General features: G+C 33.8%; 2 protein-coding genes and 5 non-coding genes across 7 annotated transcripts in view; 6 read left to right on the top strand and 1 right to left on the bottom strand.

The window, feature by feature from the left end:
* LOC120771821 (probable phospholipid-transporting ATPase IA) overlaps positions 1 to 10,488 on the bottom strand; it is a 132,537-nt gene extending 122,049 nt beyond the window's left edge. Inside the window, exon 1 of the mRNA XM_040100046.1 lies at positions 9,765 to 10,488. Coding sequence (XP_039955980.1) covers positions 9,765 to 9,882 — 118 coding nt within the window. The 5' untranslated portion in view covers positions 9,883 to 10,488. The remainder of the gene's footprint in view (positions 1 to 9,764) is intronic.
* Trnai-aau lies at positions 1,905 to 1,978 on the top strand. The gene has a single exon. It is a non-coding gene; the product is annotated as a tRNA-Ile (tRNA).
* On the top strand, positions 3,905 to 3,978 carry Trnan-guu. Its single transcript has one exon. It is a non-coding gene; the product is annotated as a tRNA-Asn (tRNA).
* Positions 4,527 to 4,599, top strand: Trnak-cuu. The gene has a single exon. It is a non-coding gene; the product is annotated as a tRNA-Lys (tRNA).
* Trnak-cuu lies at positions 5,928 to 6,000 on the top strand. Its single transcript has one exon. It is a non-coding gene; the product is annotated as a tRNA-Lys (tRNA).
* Positions 6,450 to 6,523, top strand: Trnai-aau. The gene has a single exon. It is a non-coding gene; the product is annotated as a tRNA-Ile (tRNA).
* Positions 10,489 to 12,963: 2,475 nt separating the features above from the next.
* LOC120772269 lies at positions 12,964 to 14,774 on the top strand. The gene is made up of 2 exons (XM_040100773.1): positions 12,964 to 13,531; positions 14,041 to 14,774. Exons 1-2 carry the CDS (start codon positions 13,000 to 13,002, stop codon positions 14,721 to 14,723), a joined length of 1,215 nt encoding a protein of 404 aa, XP_039956707.1. The 5' UTR covers positions 12,964 to 12,999; the 3' UTR covers positions 14,724 to 14,774.
* Positions 14,775 to 21,480: the final 6,706 nt, after the last annotated feature.

A 21,480-nucleotide genomic window follows, 5' to 3' on the forward strand; every position in this document is an offset into this window, starting at 1 on the left:
AAATTCAAAAATTAAATTTCTACAAGAACAAAAAATTTTGTAAAACTGAAAAATTATTTTTAATTTTTTTTGTTTAAAAAATTAATTTTTATAAAAAAAATAAAAATTTAATTTTGGGCTGAAAAAAAATTATTTTTCAAAACTGAAAAAAGTAATTAAAAATATACGAGAATTTTGAGAATTCCGCATTGAAAATTTTCTAGGAAAATAGCTAAACTACATACATAATTTAAATAAAATACGTAATTTCATTGAAAAATTAAACATTTTCCTAGACGGGGAAAATTTGTAAAAATTCAAAACTTAAGAATAAAATTTGGCGTATTATTATGAATAAGTACTCAAAAATTTATGAACAATAACAAACAAAACTATTGTATTACTTAAATATCTATAAATGCCTAAGAGCAGCAGCAGCTATTTCAAGCACAGAATCTCTTATTTGCCCGCTTGACCCCGACAATAATAATGAAGCACTTTCTTCGGGTTTGCTGCTCTTCCACAAAAGTATGAAAGCAATAAAAAAGCGCATTTGCTATTTAAAGCACATGAAAGAAGAGTGCTTTCAGCAAACTTAATATTTTTCCACAGCAATTGTGGTGTTGTTGTATGTGAGTGAGCCAGCTGTTTAAGGGAAGCTTCAAGCCAACTTTCTACACTTCATGAAAGGCTGCTACAAAAGCGAGTTTGAAAACGCGAGTAACTACTTTTTCAAAGAGGGTTCGGTTCGCCAGCGCACAATAGTAGTCAGCGAAATTGTAGGACTCTTTGTGAAAAATGTAACATGCGGTCTGGGTTGACCGGAAGAGTGCTTTTACACTAAATATTTCGTACTAATTTTCGAAACGGTCACGAGTAATCAGCGCCACTACTCTTTTATGGTACTATTTCCAGCAGAGCCAACAGAGCCAACAGAGCTGCATGCAAATGTGCTCTATTGACATGCCCAAAGCGAAAATGTATCCCTTAAACTCCCGTTTCCTGCTACTTTGGTGGCTGCTACGCTTTCATGTCGGCGCTGGCTGACAAAAAAGAGCAAGAAATGTTTAAGCGAAAATACCAGGCGAGCAGCTGGCAGCAGCAGCACTACCAGCACATGGCTGTGAGTCGTGTGCTCTTGTTTGTCTGACATGCGATTTGGCGCGCACTCGTTCGCTTTGCCGGCGGCGGCGTCGGTTGCCCACAAAAAGGCATTGTGGAAAGGTTTGTTGTTGTTTCAATTTCTTATTGTTGGCCAGTGTGTGTGGGGCTCTTTATTTCTTGTTCTATGTCAGGCGCTCGCTTTATTGGTGTTCTTACTCAGCATGTGTGCACACTTTTTCCTGTTGCTATTGTCCACATACATACATACATACGTTCATATAAATATATGTCATTTTGTGACTCAGTTCGTTCGTGATTTTATTTTGCTTTTTAATTAGCGCTGCTTTACATATTTCTTTCTCTACACACACGTGTGTATCCAATATATACAATTCTCTTGGGGCCAAAAGAGCGTTGCGGTCGTCATTGTCCAATAGCAATGTTTTGAGAATTTATAGCGGTATCGTTTATTTTTATGAGTGCTCTGCGTTGTCTCTTTGGTATTTTTTAACTTGTTGTTGGCATGAGTAGGTAGTATATTTTTGTTGCTGTTATTTGTTATAGGCTTAAGTTGAGCTGCTATTTTATGCGATTGCTTTCATTTGTCAGCGTCCAAAAGTTATTGAAAAGTAAAGTTATAACATGCTTATCTCTTAAACATCGTAAGATTATTACTCTGTTAAGCAGTCAATCAGACCTTCATTAACTTTTGTTCTACTTTTATCTCTGAGGTATTATCTAATGTCCACATTTAGTTAGTAGAGCGCTAGTAGAGAGTTGGTTTGCTCTTAACACGGCACTTTGTCCATTGTTAAATATGTGGCCCATTAGCTCAGTTGGTTAGAGCGTCGTGCTAATAACGCGAAGGTCGCGGGTTCGATCCCCTCATGGGCCAATTTTAATTTTTTTTTTTTCGAAAATTCGAAACCAGCTCTAAAGCCTGTATTTTGACAGTTTGATTTTTTTGAGCCAAAAACTTAAAACTTGGAGCATTCTACTATAGGAGTAATCACCACAATCGTTCTAAGTAGCATTAGCTTCGTTAAACGCATTATCAATTGACTCGACATTGTCTGTTCTCCTAATCAGAGCTGTATTTTAAATTTTTTCTTATTGGTCTGCGTGAAAAATCTATGTTCTTCGAACAGACAACTAAAGATTCAGGATGTTGAGGTAAGATATTCGTGAAATAGAGTCAAAAACTTTATACAGTCTTCTAAAAATTGTGAAAAAATGCCAAAATTCAATACATTTCGGAATTATAGTTTTTGACTGTGCCAACAACCGTGGGATAAGCCTCAACATCGCATATAAAATTTTATTGAGCGTACTGTGTGAACGATTAAAGCCCACCGTCAACATACTGATTGGACCTTATCAGGTTGGCTTTAGACGGGAAATCCCGTCCTGCTAAATAGTGCAGGGGCATTGACGGTGAGAACATATGATGAGTCGACGTTGCGAGTTTTCGAGAGAAAGGTTCTGTGGAAGATTTATGGTCCTTTCCGCATTGGCAACGGATAATATCGCATTCGATGGAAGGATGAGCTTTACGATTTATACGACGACATTGACATATTTCGGCGAATTATGTTAAGAGACCGCGGCTACGTCCGTTTGGATGAAAACACTCCAGTTCTGAGAGTAATCAACCGGGGGAAACAGAGGAAGAGGAAAAACTCCACTCCATGGTAGAAATCAGGTGGAAAAGGACTTGGCTTTTAAAAATATGAACTTCGTGGTTATACATATATCCATCTATTTGAAACATGAAGATTCTATAAATTTTTAAATGAAAGTTAGCAAAGTCAGGAGTTATTAAGTTTCGTTTTGAGAAATGAAAACTATATTTATTTATAATCTTTTGAGACTTTCATAGCTTTACCACATCATTTTCAAGCCTCCCACAGACTTATCAGGCATGATTTTTACCTATCACGTCTTAAGAGTATCACAGTTTTACCAAATCATTATGAAGCCTCTAATATTAATTTTCAAATTTCTAAAACACATTCTAGCTTCAGTACAAAATATTTTGCGAATCAAAGCTTTAAAGCGGTCAGGTTAATTTGCTGATTATCGCTGCCTTTTATATTTGAGTTTTTATAAGAATTATTTGTAGCATATTTTACACCAGTCTTTAAAAATTAAACTGTCACTAACGGTTCACTAATACCATGTTTAGACCGAAAATTTAAAAGATTAGATTACATTTAAGCATTTCATAACCCAACAGTGTTCTTACTGCCGTTGCAACGATTAAAAACAGCTGTTTTTGCCATTCAAGAATTTACATCGCTCAATATTTATCAAAAGAAAACATTGTCATATAGTATTTTGTAATAAAAGCCGTATTCTTTTAAATATTTTCCATATAAGGGAAATAATGGACGCATTTTTTCTTTTGGGAAGTCGATTTTCAGCAGAAATTAGATTCATTGCTCTAATACAAATTAGTTTGTTTACATTTTTTTCCTTTTTGTAGTGTCCAAATCAGCTGTGATAATGTAATATATTTCCAATGCTGCCAAGTAGATGCCGCAAAATCAGAGTCGCACAGAGAGATTTAGCGTGGATCAGTTTCAAATCACTCCGATGAAGTGATTTTGAACTGTCATTTTTGTTTGGCGAAATCTTGATAAATTTATAAGATTAGTGGGATAAACCACTCAACAGCCGAAATCGAGTGATTAATAGTCGGTCTGAACATGGTATAAGACTCTTAAAAACTTAATCTGCTACTAACGGTTTACTAAGATTCTTAAAGCATCGCATTTAGAACTAGTATTGAACATGTAATTTGGACAATGAATTGATAACTGCCTCCGTGGCGCAATTGGCTAGCGCGTTCGGCTGTTAACCGAAAGGTTGGTGGTTCGAGCCCACCCGGGGGCGCATATATTTTTGTGAGAATTTTTTAAATACTTCTTAGGCAGAGTAAATGCATAGGAAGTAGAATTTTCGTTGTACTACACCTATGTACATACATATGTATATATAATACATCCACGAACTGAAAAACTGCGCAATGTTTCTTAATCGTTCCTTCATTTTGTTACAAAGAAAGCACATGAATTGAATATTTATATATTTTAATAAGACCTGTAAATAAATTTACAGACATACTAGAAAAAAAGAACTGGCTGCTTAGGCCTTCGTTCCATTTTGCATGGATACATATTAATTTACTTATGTATATGAACATTTCAACTTTAAATTAATTTTAAGAGTATAGGAGGTGGATGTTTTCTTAAATTTTCGTAGTCCAGTGTTGCATGGTCAGGGTATCATTACAGTTCATGCAAAGTGGTGGTGATTCTTTTGAAAGCAGATATCCGTGCGTTGAATAGCAACTCATTGCTTGAAGAGAATATTAAGCGTCTCCATTCTTTCAAAGTTTTTGCATGCATTTAGGTGTGCTATTTTGCGCAGATCTCATAACTGCCCGGCTAGCTCAGTCGGTAGAGCATGAGACTCTTAATCTCAGGGTCGTGGGTTCGAGCCCCACGTTGGGCGAAATTATTTTTTCTCCTTTTTCATTATATACTAAAACAGAAAGATTAGATTACCAGACGGCTCCACTGGCGGACAGATATACCAGATAATACAATCTCTGGAGTTGTTCGATAACTAATGTTGTGAAGTCAAAAAAGTTGCAAAATGCGTCCAACCAATAATAAAGTTTTTGAGCTGCTTTTTACAAAATATGTAGTATTGAAGCAAGTAGTAATTGTATAGAAGGTAAAAGGGATACTTTTTTTAATAACCCTTACGTCACAATCTTAAATCTGAAGCCGCGCGACCTTACCAAGCGACATCGTCGACACTTTTGAGCCAAATTTTGTTCAGCGATGAGGCCAATTTCTGGTTCAATGGGTATGTAAACATGACACATTTGGAACTGAAGATATTCAATAGCTGTCATTTAATTCAGAAAAAACGACGGTTTGGTGTGGTTTGTGGGCCGGTGGAATCAGGGGTCCATACTTCTTCAAAAATGATGCCGGTGAGAATCTAATCGTCAATGCGACCATTATTGCGTAATGATAACCGACTATTTGATGCCGGAAATTGAAGCTTGTGATCTCGGCGACATTTGCCTTCAACAAGATGCTGCCACTTCCCACACATGGCATCAATCTATGGATATAATAAGAAAACACTTCGATGAGTAGATAATTTCAAGTTTTGGGCCAGTCGTTCGGGCACCAAGATAGTGTGATATCACACTGTTAGACTTTTTATTGTGGGGATATGTAAAGTCTAAAGTCTATGTCGTTAATACCGCTTCGATTCAGGCCTTGGAGCAAAACATCACGCTTGTCATTCGCCAGTTACCAGTCGAAATGCTTGAACGAGTCATCGAAAATTGGACTCAATGGATTTGAAACGTAGCCGTGGCCAACATTTGAAAGAAATATTCTTTAAAAAATAAATAAAGAATGTTGATAATAAATATTCTCCAATAAATTTGAAGTTTCTGTGTTGCTTTCTTTAAACAAGTAGGGAACCTTTATATTCAAAAAAGTAATATTTTTAGAAGGCATGTATATTAGCAAAATTCACCAAAGCATTCCGTTGTGTTAACCAACATTATTTGGAAGAAAACTCGTTCACTAAGTTTTTTAAGACATCATCAAACCCCAATCAAATCCGATGAAACCACTTTAAGAAATGCATTTGGTTAGAGCCATACTTAAATTTCTGTTATATTTCTTCTCATCCTTCGCTCATTCTAAGTGAGAACTAAGCGGGTATACATACATACATATTTACACATATTTTTCTTAAATGCTAACGTTTTACTATTGCATTTAACAGTTATTTAACCGCCACGTCGGCATGCCCGGCTAGCTCAGTCGGTAGAGCATGAGACTCTTAATCTCAGGGTCGTGGGTTCGAGCCCCACGTTGGGCGCACATAATTCTTTTTCTGCTTTCTCTCAAATTGTATGCAGTATTATTTTATCAAGAAATTAGGAAAAATTAGTGCTTTGTAGTTTGTAAGAGATAATTTAAGCTTCTAATAAAATTTTTTTGATATTTTAGCTAAATTATTTTGAAGAAATTATGCTTGTAGAAAAAATTAATTTAGGTTATTGAATATATTATATAATTATTAATTAGATAATAATAATAATTTATAACAGTTAATTAATTAAAAATAATAATAATACCACAATATGAAATCAACTGAAATTAGTGATGCTTGAGAGCTTATAAAGCACAATCTATTCGTACTTATGAGTAATTGCAGTACTACTCAATATTGATGTAAACGGTACCTAGAATTATTTACTCTCAAAACTATCACTGAATTCTTTTTCTCCGGTTTTATATGAAGCATTTGACTACCAAAACATAACTGGCCCATTAGCTCAGTTGGTTAGAGCGTCGTGCTAATAACGCGAAGGTCGCGGGTTCGATCCCCTCATGGGCCAACTTAAATTTTTTTGTTTTTGCTTTTAATTTTAAATTTTGCATGCATGAAGTGTAGAGATCTTCGTGTGTGATAAAGGTTAACTGACGACAAGACAGGACTCGCAGCAAATTAGGTGTGCACTATAGAGAAAATTTACTTGGTTAGAGACAATCATCCCACTTGCTAGTAATTAAGCGAATATATGTACATATAACAGGTGATCCAAGTGGAGATACTTTTTCCAAAAGCCTTCAGTGTTGTTTGGCATTTTGGCATTTCATCATGGAAAGACTTACGCCTGAACACGTTATAGCTGAGAGTGTACACGAAGACCGTGGAGAGTCGATTCGGCGCCGCTCGCAGCAATTCGGACTGGCGTATGAGACGACTTGGCGGATTTTACGTCGAGATCTTAAATTGAAAGCGTACAAAAAAAACAGCTTGAGCTTATTCCAAGAAGATCTGACGTTTTCGAGCCAAATTTAGTTGAGCAATGAGGCCCATTTCTGGCTCAATTAGTATGTATACAAACGCATTTAGGACGAAGAGCAACTTGAAAAGATTTCAGAGCTGCCATTTCATCCAAAAAAACAACGCACTGGTGTGATTTCTGGTTCGGTGGAATCATCGGTCCGTATTTCTTCAGAAATTACGCCGGTGAGAACATTCATCATTAAATTTGCTTCTGTGTTTTTTCTTTAAATCGATCGAAATCTCTCGAAAGGGATCACCCTTTATATGTCTATTTAATGAGAATGTGTGTAGTTTCACTTTAATTTTCACGAAAGTAATTTCGTCTACAATTGTCTTCTGCACTTGAACATTTCGTGACTGAAAGTAATTAAATATGAAAAGGCACATAAAGTTACGTTATATAAGAGCCTATGTAGTATACCCATCCATATGAGGAACTTAGCGCCGAGAAGATGAAAAATACTCGCAAAAAAAGATAAAATTTTATGTAGGCAGTTTCAAATTTTTTCGATTAGATTTACAGCGCCCAGCTATTTTTTTTTAAGCCGACCGGCAGATTATCTGCTTTCTTCGCATGCCTTTCTGTTCGTTAGGCGTTGAAAAATAACAAATTCACAGCAAACCGACAGCAAAGGAGTGTCACATGCAGGTCACAGAAATCACGAGAAGTAAAGTCTTTAGTAGGTAGTTGTATTGGCGAAGCGTACTAAGTATCAAGGTGAGCAAAATAAGAGCTGGAAACTAAATCTAGATGTAGCAAGGTCTGCATTTGACGACTGTCACTGAGGTGTGCCAACACAAATCACTGTTTTTGGCTTATTATTTTTTTTATAAGTCATGTGTAAGTTTTGATGGCAGCGTTGGTATAGTTTCAGGCGTATATGCATGGCTGCTCTCTTCAAACCTTTTATGAGCGTCATGGTTCTTATGTGTAAGACATATTACTGCTTAAATTGTATTTAGCTAATAGCTATTGCTTTTAGTACAAGCTTTACTGGCGACTTTTTGGTCGTTGATAAGGTCATTCGTCGCATTAACGTGTGGGCTTACGTTGAATGCGTTAATAAAAATATATATAGTATATAAATAGGCGCTGTGCGCGTTCATGTGTGCACTAGTTACGCTCACATACGCTTGAGTTCGCCCTTAATAGCGGTACATTACATATTTCGACGAAGAATGAGTTTCAAAAGCTTACAGAAAGTTACAAAAATTAATGGAAATAGTAGTGGAAGTAAACTTGAAAGATCTCTAAATATCGATGACGTTATTTTAACCGCTCTTGGCGGCCATTTTTTTACAGATATGATCCAAATTTTGTTAGTGTGTTCAATAAGCTTTGACATTTCATCCTGTCAGGTTTCACTTTAGTTCAACGCTTGGAAATTGTTCGAAATTTTTAAGAAAATTCAAGTTCTCCGTGCCTGAACACTCGGAAATCCTCACACACTTTGACTTCATACCGGATCACTTGGATCATGGAATCGCTAAGCCGAACTCTGGCGACTCCTTTTCTGCCCATATACCGCCAAGGGAGTTGTGGATGGAAAGAAGCGCTTGTAGGAGAGGAGCAGTGAGCTCCTTTACGGTTGGGTCAAAGCTTGGGGGGAAGATTGGTAGAGGGTTTTACTGTCAGGATCTTTCTAGCAACTCCAGCTTCAGGCTTCCTGATTATTTCAGTGCCCTTCAAGCCAGGGTTGAAGCCATTAAGGTAGCAGTAGCCTTAGTGCACCGGAGTGTAGCCTCCTTCAGAGAAGTGACCATCCACTCAGATAGCAGAGCGGCGATACTAGCCTTGACCTCATGAACAGTAGAACGCACTGGGTTGGTCAAGAAGTGCCTAATCAATAGGATCGAGTGTCTTTGTGATAATGGTTATGGGTGCCAGACCACAACGGAAAGCTAATGAACTATCAAGAAAAGGCACCCTAGAAGCCAACGTTGGGCAACCATCGGTATAAGCGCTGTCGCAAAGTCTTTTAACCCAAGATCGATCACAAGAGATCTATTGATATCTTTGCTCTCGGTAAGGCTAGCATCTTCGTAGTTGTAGTATGCGTTTTTCTAATTTATAAGTTCGAACATAAGAGTTCTTTTTTATGGCTTCACAAATAACTAGATTTAGCAGTCACGTGCGATCTCTCTAGATCAGCCGTCTAACCTAACCAAACCTAACAAGTGTCCAAGGAGATACTCAAAGAGCTCTTCGCGCAAAAAAAAATAAGGCTCCTTTCTGTCTTAATAGTTTCATCAACAAACAAAATTTTCGCTATTGGAGTGGTAAAATTCATGAAATTCATGAATACAATTCTTAAAGACTTGTTAAAGACTAATTTTAATTTTTTTGTAAAAATGTCTATCAAAAATTCAATTTTCAGTTTTTATTTGTTCTTCGCCCAAATTCTAAGGTTTTAAAACACGTACTTTTCCACTTTAGATCATCCTGTAAATGTTATGAATGATTTAGATGATCCTGTCGAAATGGCCGAGTTTACCATAAAATATTTTTTTACAAAAATTTCAGAATTTCTTTGTTAATAGTGCATGTTTGTAACAAGAAAGAATTCTATTAAAATATTTCATATTTTTATGAGAACAAAATCGTTGAAAAAAACTTGTTTTTTACCCGAGAAAACCCATGTAACCCCTTAAGTACTTGTGTATTATAGCGAATCCATTATTCTACTACTAATTAAGTGCACTTATTGAGAATTAAAATTTAAATATATATATGTTCATATGTATGTATAGACAATCTTAAACAGCATACCAAACATCTTACTCACCTCTGCCTCTGATGCCCTCATACTCCCGCCGACGATGTTGCCCAACAACAGCAACTTCCGCATCATCATTCTGCCGGCGATAGGAGGAGAGACGCGAACGTATGGATGAAAAAGGCATAACCACGAACTGATATTAAACTCCGTCAGCGAATAGTTGAGATAAATTATTTAGAAATATGATATAAAATTGTACGAACATTTAGCAATCACACAAAATGAACGCCACAAAGAAGGGGCGTACTAAAGCGCGCACTACTGGGGCTTCGCCAGCAACAAGCGAACGCGAACGTTGCACCGAAGGCGGAGATGATACAAATTTTTCCAAACGTGTTGCACAAACTAATATACACTGACACTTTACTTTTTTACTTTAAATACCGAATTATTACCTCGCACCGAAAAAACACTTGCGCTTCAACATTAATTAACGCATATGTTTGTATGTATTTATTATTATTATTACTGCAGCCACAAGTGACGCGCTGGTCATAAGTTTCGCTATTTACGCATTGCCACAAATGACTGTCTCTATTATCTTATCGCTGATAAAGATGCGAGCACAAAGCCCTCTGTAATCTTCTTGATTACTTAAGCACAAAACTATTTACTTTTCATTACACTCTAATTGCCGATTAAGCACAGATTTTAGCACAATTATCTTCCACATTATTTCAATATTATTGCTGCGTACATTACGCCGTTACAATAAATCTAATGCACCGAACAATAACAAACTGCAATTATTTTCAGCTGACCAAAGCAAAAGTGCAAAAGTGCAATAGAGCATAAAGAGCAGAGTAAAGAAACAACAGCGCAAAGGGAAAACAATAGAAATATTGATAACTGAGCGCTACATATCTACAATTGGGCATGAGAGCGTGAGAGAGAGAGAGAGCACTGATATAAACGAAAACCACACAGATGATAAGAAAAACGTGCTTGTGAAAAGGTGGCCACACCTGCAGATCAGCTGTTCAAGTGCTGAACATTTGCAAATTCGGTTTTTTGCATAATGAGCGCATGGAAACCATAGAGGACACGCTTGTCGTCGGTTATTTTGAAAGTTTCAGCAGTGCTCAGTTACTTTAAAAACAACAATTGTGAGCAAAATTAAAAAAAGCAACATATTCGATGAAAAGATAAATCGATGAGGATTGCACGGCGACCTTAGGTCTATTGTGACCATTTTCGATGTAATAAACGTGATCTTCTTTCTATGAACTTAGCTTGCGAGCGCCTTCTTGAAGGATGATAGTGTTTTATGGGGACTTACAGAACTTTTATACAAAGAAAAAGCGTTTAGTGAGAATTTTTTTTTTTACATACAAATATATAGGGCTTATGAACAAGAGCGACGCCACTCTACTCCCTTTGCATAGCTCCTCACTTTTACGCCAATTTTCAATGACTCGGTATTTCGCTTGAAATTTCGGCTTTAGTGCGCTGAATCTTGTCCCCCGAGAGTGGCTGGTTGATTGGCGTAAACCTCTGATTTAACATTTTTTTGAAGGATGGAGTAATGTGTAGAAGTTCACGCAAGTGAGGAAAATTCTCTGAGCGCCACCAGAAACGATTTGGCTCAAGCAGCTCACGACTTTCGGTCTTGGACCAAGTATCCTCTGTGTAGCCAAAGAACATCCGTTTGAAGGCGAACCAAAGTTATAAGGTAAACCATTCCTCCACAGGGTTGTGAGCTGGGTTTGGGACTCGCTACGTCAAAAATGCCCTCGAATTTTTTTTATTTTACATACACCAAAGAAAATAATCTAAAGGCGTTAAATCGCCTGATCTTGACTGCCATTTTGGGGATGGAATTGGGGATAAACCACAGAGAATTTGACTTTCCTATGGTTCTGTACTCACCCCAAAAGCGACAATTTTGCTTACTGTTGAAGTCATTAAGCTAGAAATGAACTTCATCTGAGAAAATGATCTTTCGATGAAAGAAAAATTACATTGGCCATCGAAGTAGGGGAGTTTCTGTAATAATCTCGAACCAAAGTGAAACGTGACATGATGAATGGCAAACCTTACTGAATACACTGACGAAATTTAACACAAATCCGTAAATAAACATGACCATCATAAGCTGTCAAACTCACGTCATCCCTATTGGTAGACGCTGTTTTGTTTTTATGTGTTGTACTTATGCCAAATTCATCTTTTTTTAGCAAATTAAAACAAATTTTGTCGATTATTAGTATTTTTCTATTTGTTTTGTGGTTACTTTCGCTTTCAGTCTATCTTATAATCATTCCTGGAATTTAGTATTGTAAACAAACTCTTGGAATTTCCGTATACAATACTTATGTAGGTATATGCATAATTATATTTTTAATGACCTTTATATTATCAGTTTGAATGTCAATATATATTGTGACAAAGAAGTACCCGGAAATTGTAAATAAAACGCAAAATATTTAATTATTCATAAACATTTATTTTGTCGCCTTCAAACTAATCCCCATCAGCCAGTCCTCGAAACCCTTTTGAGATGGCCTTCAGCTCCTTCAGCGAATTTCGTTTTATCTCTTCGATCGACTGAAAACGGTTTCCACGGAGCGGCAATTTCAGTTTGGGGAACAAGAAAAAATCTCACGGAGCCAAACCTGGTGAATACGGTGGTTGATCAATGGTATTCTTTGGGTTTTTGGCTTTAAATTCGGTCACAATCGTACTCTTTTTGAGAAATATTCAGCTTTATCGGGACGATATCCACCAAAATCAATCGAACGGCCTCGCGAGAGATATCGAGCTCTCTCGCGATCCCTCTTATACTTGCTGACGATTTTCAAGCACCACATCCTTCAGGTCGAAAGTCGTCCAGAACGAGTCATGTCTTCAACGATCTCTCGACCGTCTTTGAAAGCTTAGTACCAGTCGTAATCTCATAAGCCTTTTCCAACATTCGCAACGATTCCGCATGCGAAAATTGGTTAGAAATACAAAATTTGAGACCAATTATTTATGCGATATTTTTATATTGTAAAATCGGAACGCAATTCTGAGAAATCCCGACTTAATTTCCGGGCCCTTTTTTCTCATAATTTATTTAAAAGAAAAAAAAAGATAATATAACCAAAAGAGTGCAATCAAATACAAAATTATTCTACACAGGAGCATCAGGGGTATCACAAAAGCTGATAAGGCAATGCTTCGTAATAAATTTAATGTGTCCCTTGCATATAATTACAAGTTGCACTTAACATCGCAGTCAAAGTCTTCTGAGCCCGAGATGAGTTTAGTCAAATACGGAATTTTGCTTGCAACGCTAACGCTAGCTTTAGCTGAAGCTCAGAACGGGTGCGTTATACCGATCGCTTCAAAGCACCACCTTTACATACAATGGCCTTTGATTTATAAATCCAACGGCGAGTTGTATCCAGCACAATTGGACGCGGAGCAACAGACGGCCAGTGTACACTTACCTGTCGGCGAAGAGGTTTTGCTCTCATGTGGACCAAATTACCTGAAAAATTTTCATCGTGCAGAGACGTTAAGTGTAAAATGTGAAAGTGACGGCAAGTTGATATCATTGAGTGGCGATGCTGATATAAAAAACGACGCGAAAGCAGTCAGTTATTTTGCCTGTGATTTGCGTGTCGTCGAAGAGGTGCTAAGTACGGTAAATGACTGCAATACTCAGGCTTGGACGCCGGTTGCATACGGATATGTGAATCCATTCGATCATCTTACACATATAATCGGCGAGGCGTGTTATGATGAGAACGAAGGACGTACCATATTCGCGCATATCAAGCTGAGCGGTATGTACATACTTATACAAATAGAGCGAGCCAATTTTTTTCTATAAAATAAGAAACGTTGAAAATGTTCTACGGATCATTCTGAGCAACTTTGCCTAAAGGACTATGGGTCTCAAACCGGTTTCAAGCTAGCGGTTTTTAAGGTCAAGTTTAAAAACCCTGAATAAATGTCATGTATGGGAGATATACTTATGATATAGTTTTCCGATCTGACCGATTTCGCTAAAAGATCAATAGAATATAAAAATCCACATACCTATTTAATTATATGCGGATATTATCTGACTGAACACTGATGAACAATTTTTTATGATCCCTAAGAAACTTCGCCTTAAAGATCGTTATCTCGAAGCCCATAGTCTCTTAGGCAAAGTTGTTCAGAATGATCTATAGAACATTACCCGCCTACGCGATTTTTCCGTTTTTTTCACTCCCTGTAAATAAACCCGCTCTAATGTATTATTCCTTAAATTTAAATATTTTTAAATGCAATTTTGTTTTAAATATAGATAACCCATACTTGCAACGGCTACCAAAAGACTTTCTCACAAAATTCCACCATCCCGATGGACGTTATAAAAGTCAACTTTTCCGTGGTCTATATTTCGATGAAATCTACGAGCGTATACGTCAAACATTACACACGAAGTCTGCTCCTTTCTTACATAAAGCCAACTTCGTGGACGATTTCTTCATAAGCAATGCGCAATTCCAAGCAGTGAAGAAATTGAGTTGGAATTATTTTGTTGCACATGATGACCTTGATGCATGGACCGAACTCAAGCGGAACATATTAGCACATCGAAATACCAGCAAAGCTGATCTGGACATTTATGTTGGCAGTCATGGCACGCAGGTGTTAAATGGCCCTAATGGTGAACAAATGAAGCTCTACCTACATCCAGAATCGGGAGAATATGGGAAATTCCCCGTGCCAGAACTCTTGTGGATCGTTGTGAAGGAGGAAGATAAATCAACGGCTTTTGGTGTGTACAACGATGCAAATCCGAAGTCGTTGCAAAGAGTTGTCTCGGCCACATCGCATGCGCCAATTTGTGAGAGCAAATGTGGTGAGATCACTTGGCTTTCGGGTGCATTGAAAAATGGTGGACTTATCTGCTGTAATGTGCCAGAATTTAGGAAAGTGGTGACGGAAGTCCCCGCCATAACAGAAAAGGATAGTCCTTTTTAAATACTGAAAGCTATGGAAACGATTACTAAATAAATAAATTAGAAAACAAGATATTATTTTGTTTTTCGAATATACTTAGTTCAACAAAAAGTTCTACATACTTTGTAAATATGTAACAATTTACGATAGAAACTTAAAAGTTGACTAACGCAACAATGAATTAAAAAAAAAAATATTTCGAGCTTAGAGAGGAGCTTTGCCTAGTATGCGAGCAAGCATCTTTGATTGCTGCAAATTATTCAAAGAGCGTCGAGAACGCCTTGACGGCGAACGACGAACCACGTCCAGGACGGCCATCAACGTCAACTGATCATCAACACGTCAATAAAGTTAAGGAATTGTTGCATGAGAAGCGTATATTAACAGTCAGAGTTCTTACCGGCAACGTTGGAAAATGGGAAGGATCAGAGAAAACCATTTTGTTAGATCAATTGGGCCTAGGAAAAAATTACAATTGGTTCCAAATAAAAAAACACTAAATTTTTTTTGAAAAATAGCGCTTCGAAAGCTATTCCGAAAATTGACTTTAACAACTGTTTCGAGGATTGGAAAAAACGTTGTACTTAACTCAGGACGACATATGTAGATTTTGAAGAATAAATTAAGAAGTAGTATAAGGATTTCTTATAAGGATTGAGCATTAAACTCAAACCTAAATCATTAGGCTTTAAAAAAAAAGTATCACCAAAGTCAATGGCAGACACAATAGGTAAAAAAAAAAACATTTTTGAGTAAGAGAAAGTATCCAAGAAGCTTTTTGGACAGTGTGGAAAAGAAGGATGTAGCATTTAAGCATTTAAATATTTTGAAACGCTTTAAAAGATTGGATAAGGAAAGGATTTATTTATGTGTATTTATGTATTTGTAACAATTTACGACAGAAACTTAAAAGTATACTATCGTATAAAAAATAAGTGAGGTTAAGTTTAATATTGTAGGACCAATTATTGTCTCCAAATATTTTAGCCGCAAAACTTTGTAATTTTTCCAAACTTAATTGGCCGTTTCGGAGCCTACCCGGAACAACACAGACATACTTTCATTTTTATATATGTACATACAAGTACATACTAGAAAACCCAAATTGCTTCGATTTATGTAACATTTCGTTTGGTGATTAAAAGATAAAGATTTTTTTTGTTTTATATTTGAAAAGGAAAAATTATATTTCATTTCACAACAGTAATGAATACATTTCGATTACAAAAATTAAGTGTTATTTAGTAAGTAAATGAAAGTGCATCCAAAGTAAATACTGAATCGAAGCGTTAAAAAATAAAAAAAAAAATTGTTTGTATGGGAAAAAGAAAAGGGCTGTTTTTAAGGGTTTTCCGGCAATTATTCGAATTTTTCTTGTCGTAAAAACCATCCTTGAACCTCAACGAACATTTTAAAGAAAAAGAATTGGCAAAATTGGATCAGGCGTTGTTGAGTTATGCGCTTAGAGATATACATACTTATGTACATACATATATTTTTCACAATTTCACAGTGAACACAATAACGGTTTGTCAAATGAAATTAACTGAGCAGAGAACAATGAGTAGCTGTCAAACAATGTGTCACGCACCGGCGCCATCTACTTAAAAAAAGATTTTCCCGCTTTTCACTTGAAAATTTTTCTTAATTTTCTTTGCTATAAATCTCACGGAGCCCGAGACCTTTCCAACGAATGCAAAACCGTGGAAATTGGTTCGTGCGTTCTGGAGTTATAGCGTCAGGAAGGAAAACCCTACTTATTTTTATAAATTAGATGTACTACATGATGACTACAACCAGTGTTTCGAAGATTGGAAAATCCGTTGGCATATGGGCATTGCATCGGGAGGGGATTACTTTGAAGGGGATGAAATTGATTTGGAAGAATAAATAAAGAATTTTCAAAATAAATACAAGGTCAGCTTATTTTTTGGGCACAGTAGTATATACATATACATATATGTAGATATGTAAGTATAATTTAAATTTGAATAGAAAGTATAAAGGACTAGTGATGGGCGATGTTGTGACTTTTAAGGATCACTGCTACTTGTGACTGTGACTTCGTAGTAGCAGTGACAAAATCACATACACATACATGTACATACATATTTCATTTCATATAAAAATAGGAAGAACGTAAGGCGACATGACAAGGATTATATGTAATAATTTTCGACAGAAACTTAAGCGTTAACCACAGCAAAAAGAGAAATAAAATTAAAGGGTTTAAGGATGGATTTAGAAATATTTCAAAAGTTTCACGGCAGCTTTGCCCAGTACGAACACAAATATGAAAATAAGGGAAAAGGATTGGGGAATAAGCGGAGCCATTTTGAAAACGTTGGGGAAAATACAAAAATTTAGCAATTAGGAAAGGAATTTTAGTAATAGAAAAATATATGCATATATATTTTCTCACCAAAATAAGAAAGGATGGCAAAGAATGGCACTACAGAAAAAGGATGTTGATTCAACGTGAACCAAAGTGGCAGTGAACTTGCTTTCCAAACATGCCTCCTAATATACCATTTTTCCATGGCATATAAATTTCATAAAAAAATCAAAAGTTTTCAATTTACGTATAAAAAAAACTGTTTCCCCAGCCTGCTTCGATTTTTTTCAAAGGCCACTAGTGCCGGTTTGCATTTCAAACGTAGTGGAAAAACTACATTTTTCTGCTGAAAACTACTAAATAGTGTAAAATGCAGTATGCAGTGAAACTATTCAGATGCTGTGCCTTTTAGCTTATTAAGCCTAAGGAAATTATAGCAGAATAAAGGGCTGAAAAAAACACTAAGGGCAGTTTTCTCAATGTCTGGTTAGCACCCATATTTATCAGTTAAGTTCTGGTTAACCTAATCAAGACTCCTTCTTTATATAAAGAGTTTATTAAAGCAGAACTTAGTTTAACCAGATATTGAAAAAACCGATCTATAAAATAAGTCCTCACCAACTAATCTAATAATATAATGGATGAGGTTTGTACGCGACATAAATCGAATAACGAAATAGCTGGTCAAAAGTATATACAAATTTATTGCAACTGTAAAATAAATTGTGCAGAACAGAAAAGTACATATTTATTTACTAATATTCCGCTATACTACAATTTTCACCATACATACTGCGAAATGAATATGCTTTAACGACACACTGCTTAACTGCATAACGCCGCGGCGCGTCCCTAGCAACGGTGACTGCCATTAGCATTGCTGACATGAATGGCTGAATTCAAAATGGCTCTTATATACACGTTATATAATAATATATGTTGTATTTACGTAGTACGTAAATAAGTAAAATGGTTTAAGGGGGTGTTCTGGTCTAGATGCATGGATTTCAGGTATTTTTAAATGTTGCAAAAAAAGGACCGACACTTGAGTTATGAACTTTTTTGATAGCTTTCTTAAGAACCAAGAAGAGAAATACATAAACATAAGTAAATATTAAATTACAAACTCAATAAATTAAAAATTAATTATAATAATAATATACTTTAAAAATTAGCGAATAAAAATTATAATAAATAAAAGTAATAATTATGAAAAAATAAAAATATTAAAATAATAGTAATAACAAACGAAACCTTAAAAACAAAAATAGAAATAATTAAAGTAAGCAAATAAAAAATTGTAAACTAAATATAATAATAAAAAAAACAAAATATATAAAAAAATAATAATGAAAAAATTTAAAAAGCAAATCTTAAAAAAAAAAAAATAATTGATTTAAAATAAGTAAATCATAAATTATTAAATGAATATATTAAAAATAATAATAATATTATTATTTAAAATTTAATAAATACAAATATAAAAAAAAATATTATAAATAAAAGTAATAATTATGAAAAAATAAAAATAAAAAAAATAAATAAAAAAGAAACTTTAAAAGCAAAAAAAAAAATAATTAAAGTAAGCAAATAAAAAATTAAAAATAAAAAAATATAAAAAAAATTATTATGAAAAAAATTTAAAAACTAAATCTTAAAAATATATTAAATAATTGTATTAAAATAAGTAAATAATAAATTATAAAATAAATATCATAAAAAAATAAAGAAATAATAATAAAAAGCATAAATCTTTAAATATAATAAATAAAAATAATAATAATCAAAAAATTAAAATAACAGTAAAAAACCAAATCTTAAAAATACAAAATAATAATTGAATTAAAGTAAGCAAATAAAAATACTAAAATAAATATAATATAATAAAAAAACAATAATAACAACAATAAAAAAATAAAAATAAATATATCTAAAAAATAAAGTTAAAATAATTGAATTGCACTAAATAAATAATAAGTTGTATAATAAATAAAATAAAATTTTTTTTAAAAAATTAATAAAAAATAAATCTTAAAGACAGAAAAAATTGAATTAAAATAGTTAAAAAAAAAATTGTAAAATAATAATGATGATAAAAATAATAACAAAAAAATATAATAATAATAATAATAAAAAAATATAATAATAATAATGCTCTTTGAAAATTTAAGCACAATTCGCTGTGTGTATGAAATTTTTTATATTATAATATCAAACGATGAACAGTAAAGAAAGTCCGCACCCCTCTCTTTATTAAGATGTTGAGGCTAAATTAAGAAAGCAATGAACTCGTCTAGGATTTTTTGAGGTTAATTCTTTAATTGAAAATATTTCTTTATTTCCTACTTTCCTCTTAATCTACAAACATTTTTATGTACATACATATGTATGTATTTCTGTATTTACTGGCATACTTATATGTGTTATATATAATGTATAGTATTTTAATTATAATATATAATATATAATTATAATAATATGTACATACATACATATATATGTATACAACTACAAAGCTTATTAAATGTGTGTATATGTGTATATAGTTGCATAATATGTGCTTAATTTAGTTTCTTAGGGCCGTTTTCTCAATGTCTGATTACCAGCCAGCTAACAGTTAAGTTCTGGTTAACTCAATCAAGACTCCTGCTTTGGGTAAGGAAAATTTTTTTTTTAGCAGAACCTAACTGATAGAAGGCTGCTAATCAGGCTTTGAGAAAACCGCACTTAAAGTAGATTCATAAAACTATTCATTTTTGAGGTATCAACATATTTAGCGGGTAAATAAGGCAATTTGGAGAGATTGTTATATAACCACAAAAAACGCATATGTATAAGAAGATGACGCAACTATTCATTGACAAATGAATTATGTATGGTATAATGCTCGGAATTGCTTTGAAAACTTGATTTTTTAATATATGCATACATAATTTTTAAAAAATTGCTTTTAAAAAATTTCAAAATTATTTAAAAAAAATTTAATGCGCGGGTTGGATAGATAATTGTCATCAATGATTTAAAAAAAAAATTAATCTAATTGGCAGATGTGTATAGTAACATATGCATATGTTATGTATGTACATTAGAGCGGGCTCTTAGGCAAAATTGGTCAGAATAAGCCGTAGAACATTTTCCACATACGTGATTTTATAAAAAAAAAAAAAAATCGAGCAACTCGAATGTGCTTTTTGAAATAATTTAAATTTTATTTACTTTTGTTTTTTTTTGGGGTAATATGCCGTCTCAAATGTTTATATGTTTGTATATAACCTACAATTTGTATATGACTATGCTTTTCAGCAGAATTATTGTTATTTTTTTTGCTTTAATTTTCTTATTCAAAAATAGTATGTACAATTTTATTATTAAATGTGTGCAAATCCGTATTTATATATGTACATATATTTATAATTATAAATATTTTTATATATATGTAATTATTTTATCTTAAGCATTTGATATGGGCATAACCTTAAATTTCCTTTAATATGCTATGCTTCATAAATATACATACTTACATACATACTTGTATGTACATACATATATGACCATACTCCTATAAATATGTATATATTTATTTTGTATAAAATTGTTATTAAGACTGTTGTAGTGATATACTATGGTCTCTATGTATAGAAGTTATAAACTATGAATTCCTGTAGCCTTCGCAATGCATTTTGATAAAAAGGAAAATGTGCTTTGCATTATGTTTGAATATAAAGTTTTATGTAAATATGTTTGTATTAATACTCACATGTTAGTCTACGTACAGCTAAGCTTAAAAAATACTATATATAAATACATACATTTAGTACTTATATATATAACTAAGTATGTATATATTTTTATGCTCAAGATTGTGTCAGTTCCGGTTTGTTTGAGCTTTGAAGCGGGATATGTATGTACTATTAATCGAAAAAGCTAGCAAATGTGGTGTACAAAATATTTACATACATATGTAGATATGTATACGTTTCAAAAATAAATGACAAACACATACAGTTTTTAGAAGAAAAAAATATGTACATACATACAGCATAGCTAATCAAAAAATAATGCTAGTCAAAGCAAATCAAAAAATATAATAAAAGAATATATTAAAAAAAAAAAAAAAAAAAAAAAAATTTAGAAAAAAAAAATAAAAATGTTAAAAAAGATATAAAAAAAAATATGTTTAGAAACATATAAAAAAAAACGAAAAATAATTTAACTTCGGCTGCAACGAAGGTTTAGTACCCTTCACATGTGCTTTCCTCACAGATAAAGAGTACATAAATTATTTTTTTCTGATTTTGTATGACATCTACATGCTATAGTGTGCCGATCTGAACAATTTGTTCGGAGATTATAGCCATGCTTTAGAAAATAATCTATACCAAATTGCGTGAAGATATCTTGCCAGACAAAAAAGTTTCCCATACAAAAACTTTATTTAGGTCG

The sequence above is a fragment of the Bactrocera tryoni genome, chromosome 3 (assembly GCF_016617805.1).
Source record: "Bactrocera tryoni isolate S06 chromosome 3, CSIRO_BtryS06_freeze2, whole genome shotgun sequence".
Lineage (NCBI taxonomy): Eukaryota > Metazoa > Arthropoda > Insecta > Diptera > Tephritidae > Bactrocera > Bactrocera tryoni.

Excerpts from the sequence above, each read along its gene's own strand:
- LOC120772269 (XM_040100773.1), top strand. The coding sequence starts at position 13,000 with ATGAGTTTAGTCAAATACGGAATTTTGCTTGCAACGCTAACGCTAGCT. Across the intron at positions 13,532-14,040 it reads CGCGCATATCAAGCTGAGCG|ATAACCCATACTTGCAACGG; the intron begins GTATGTACATAC and ends TTTTAAATATAG.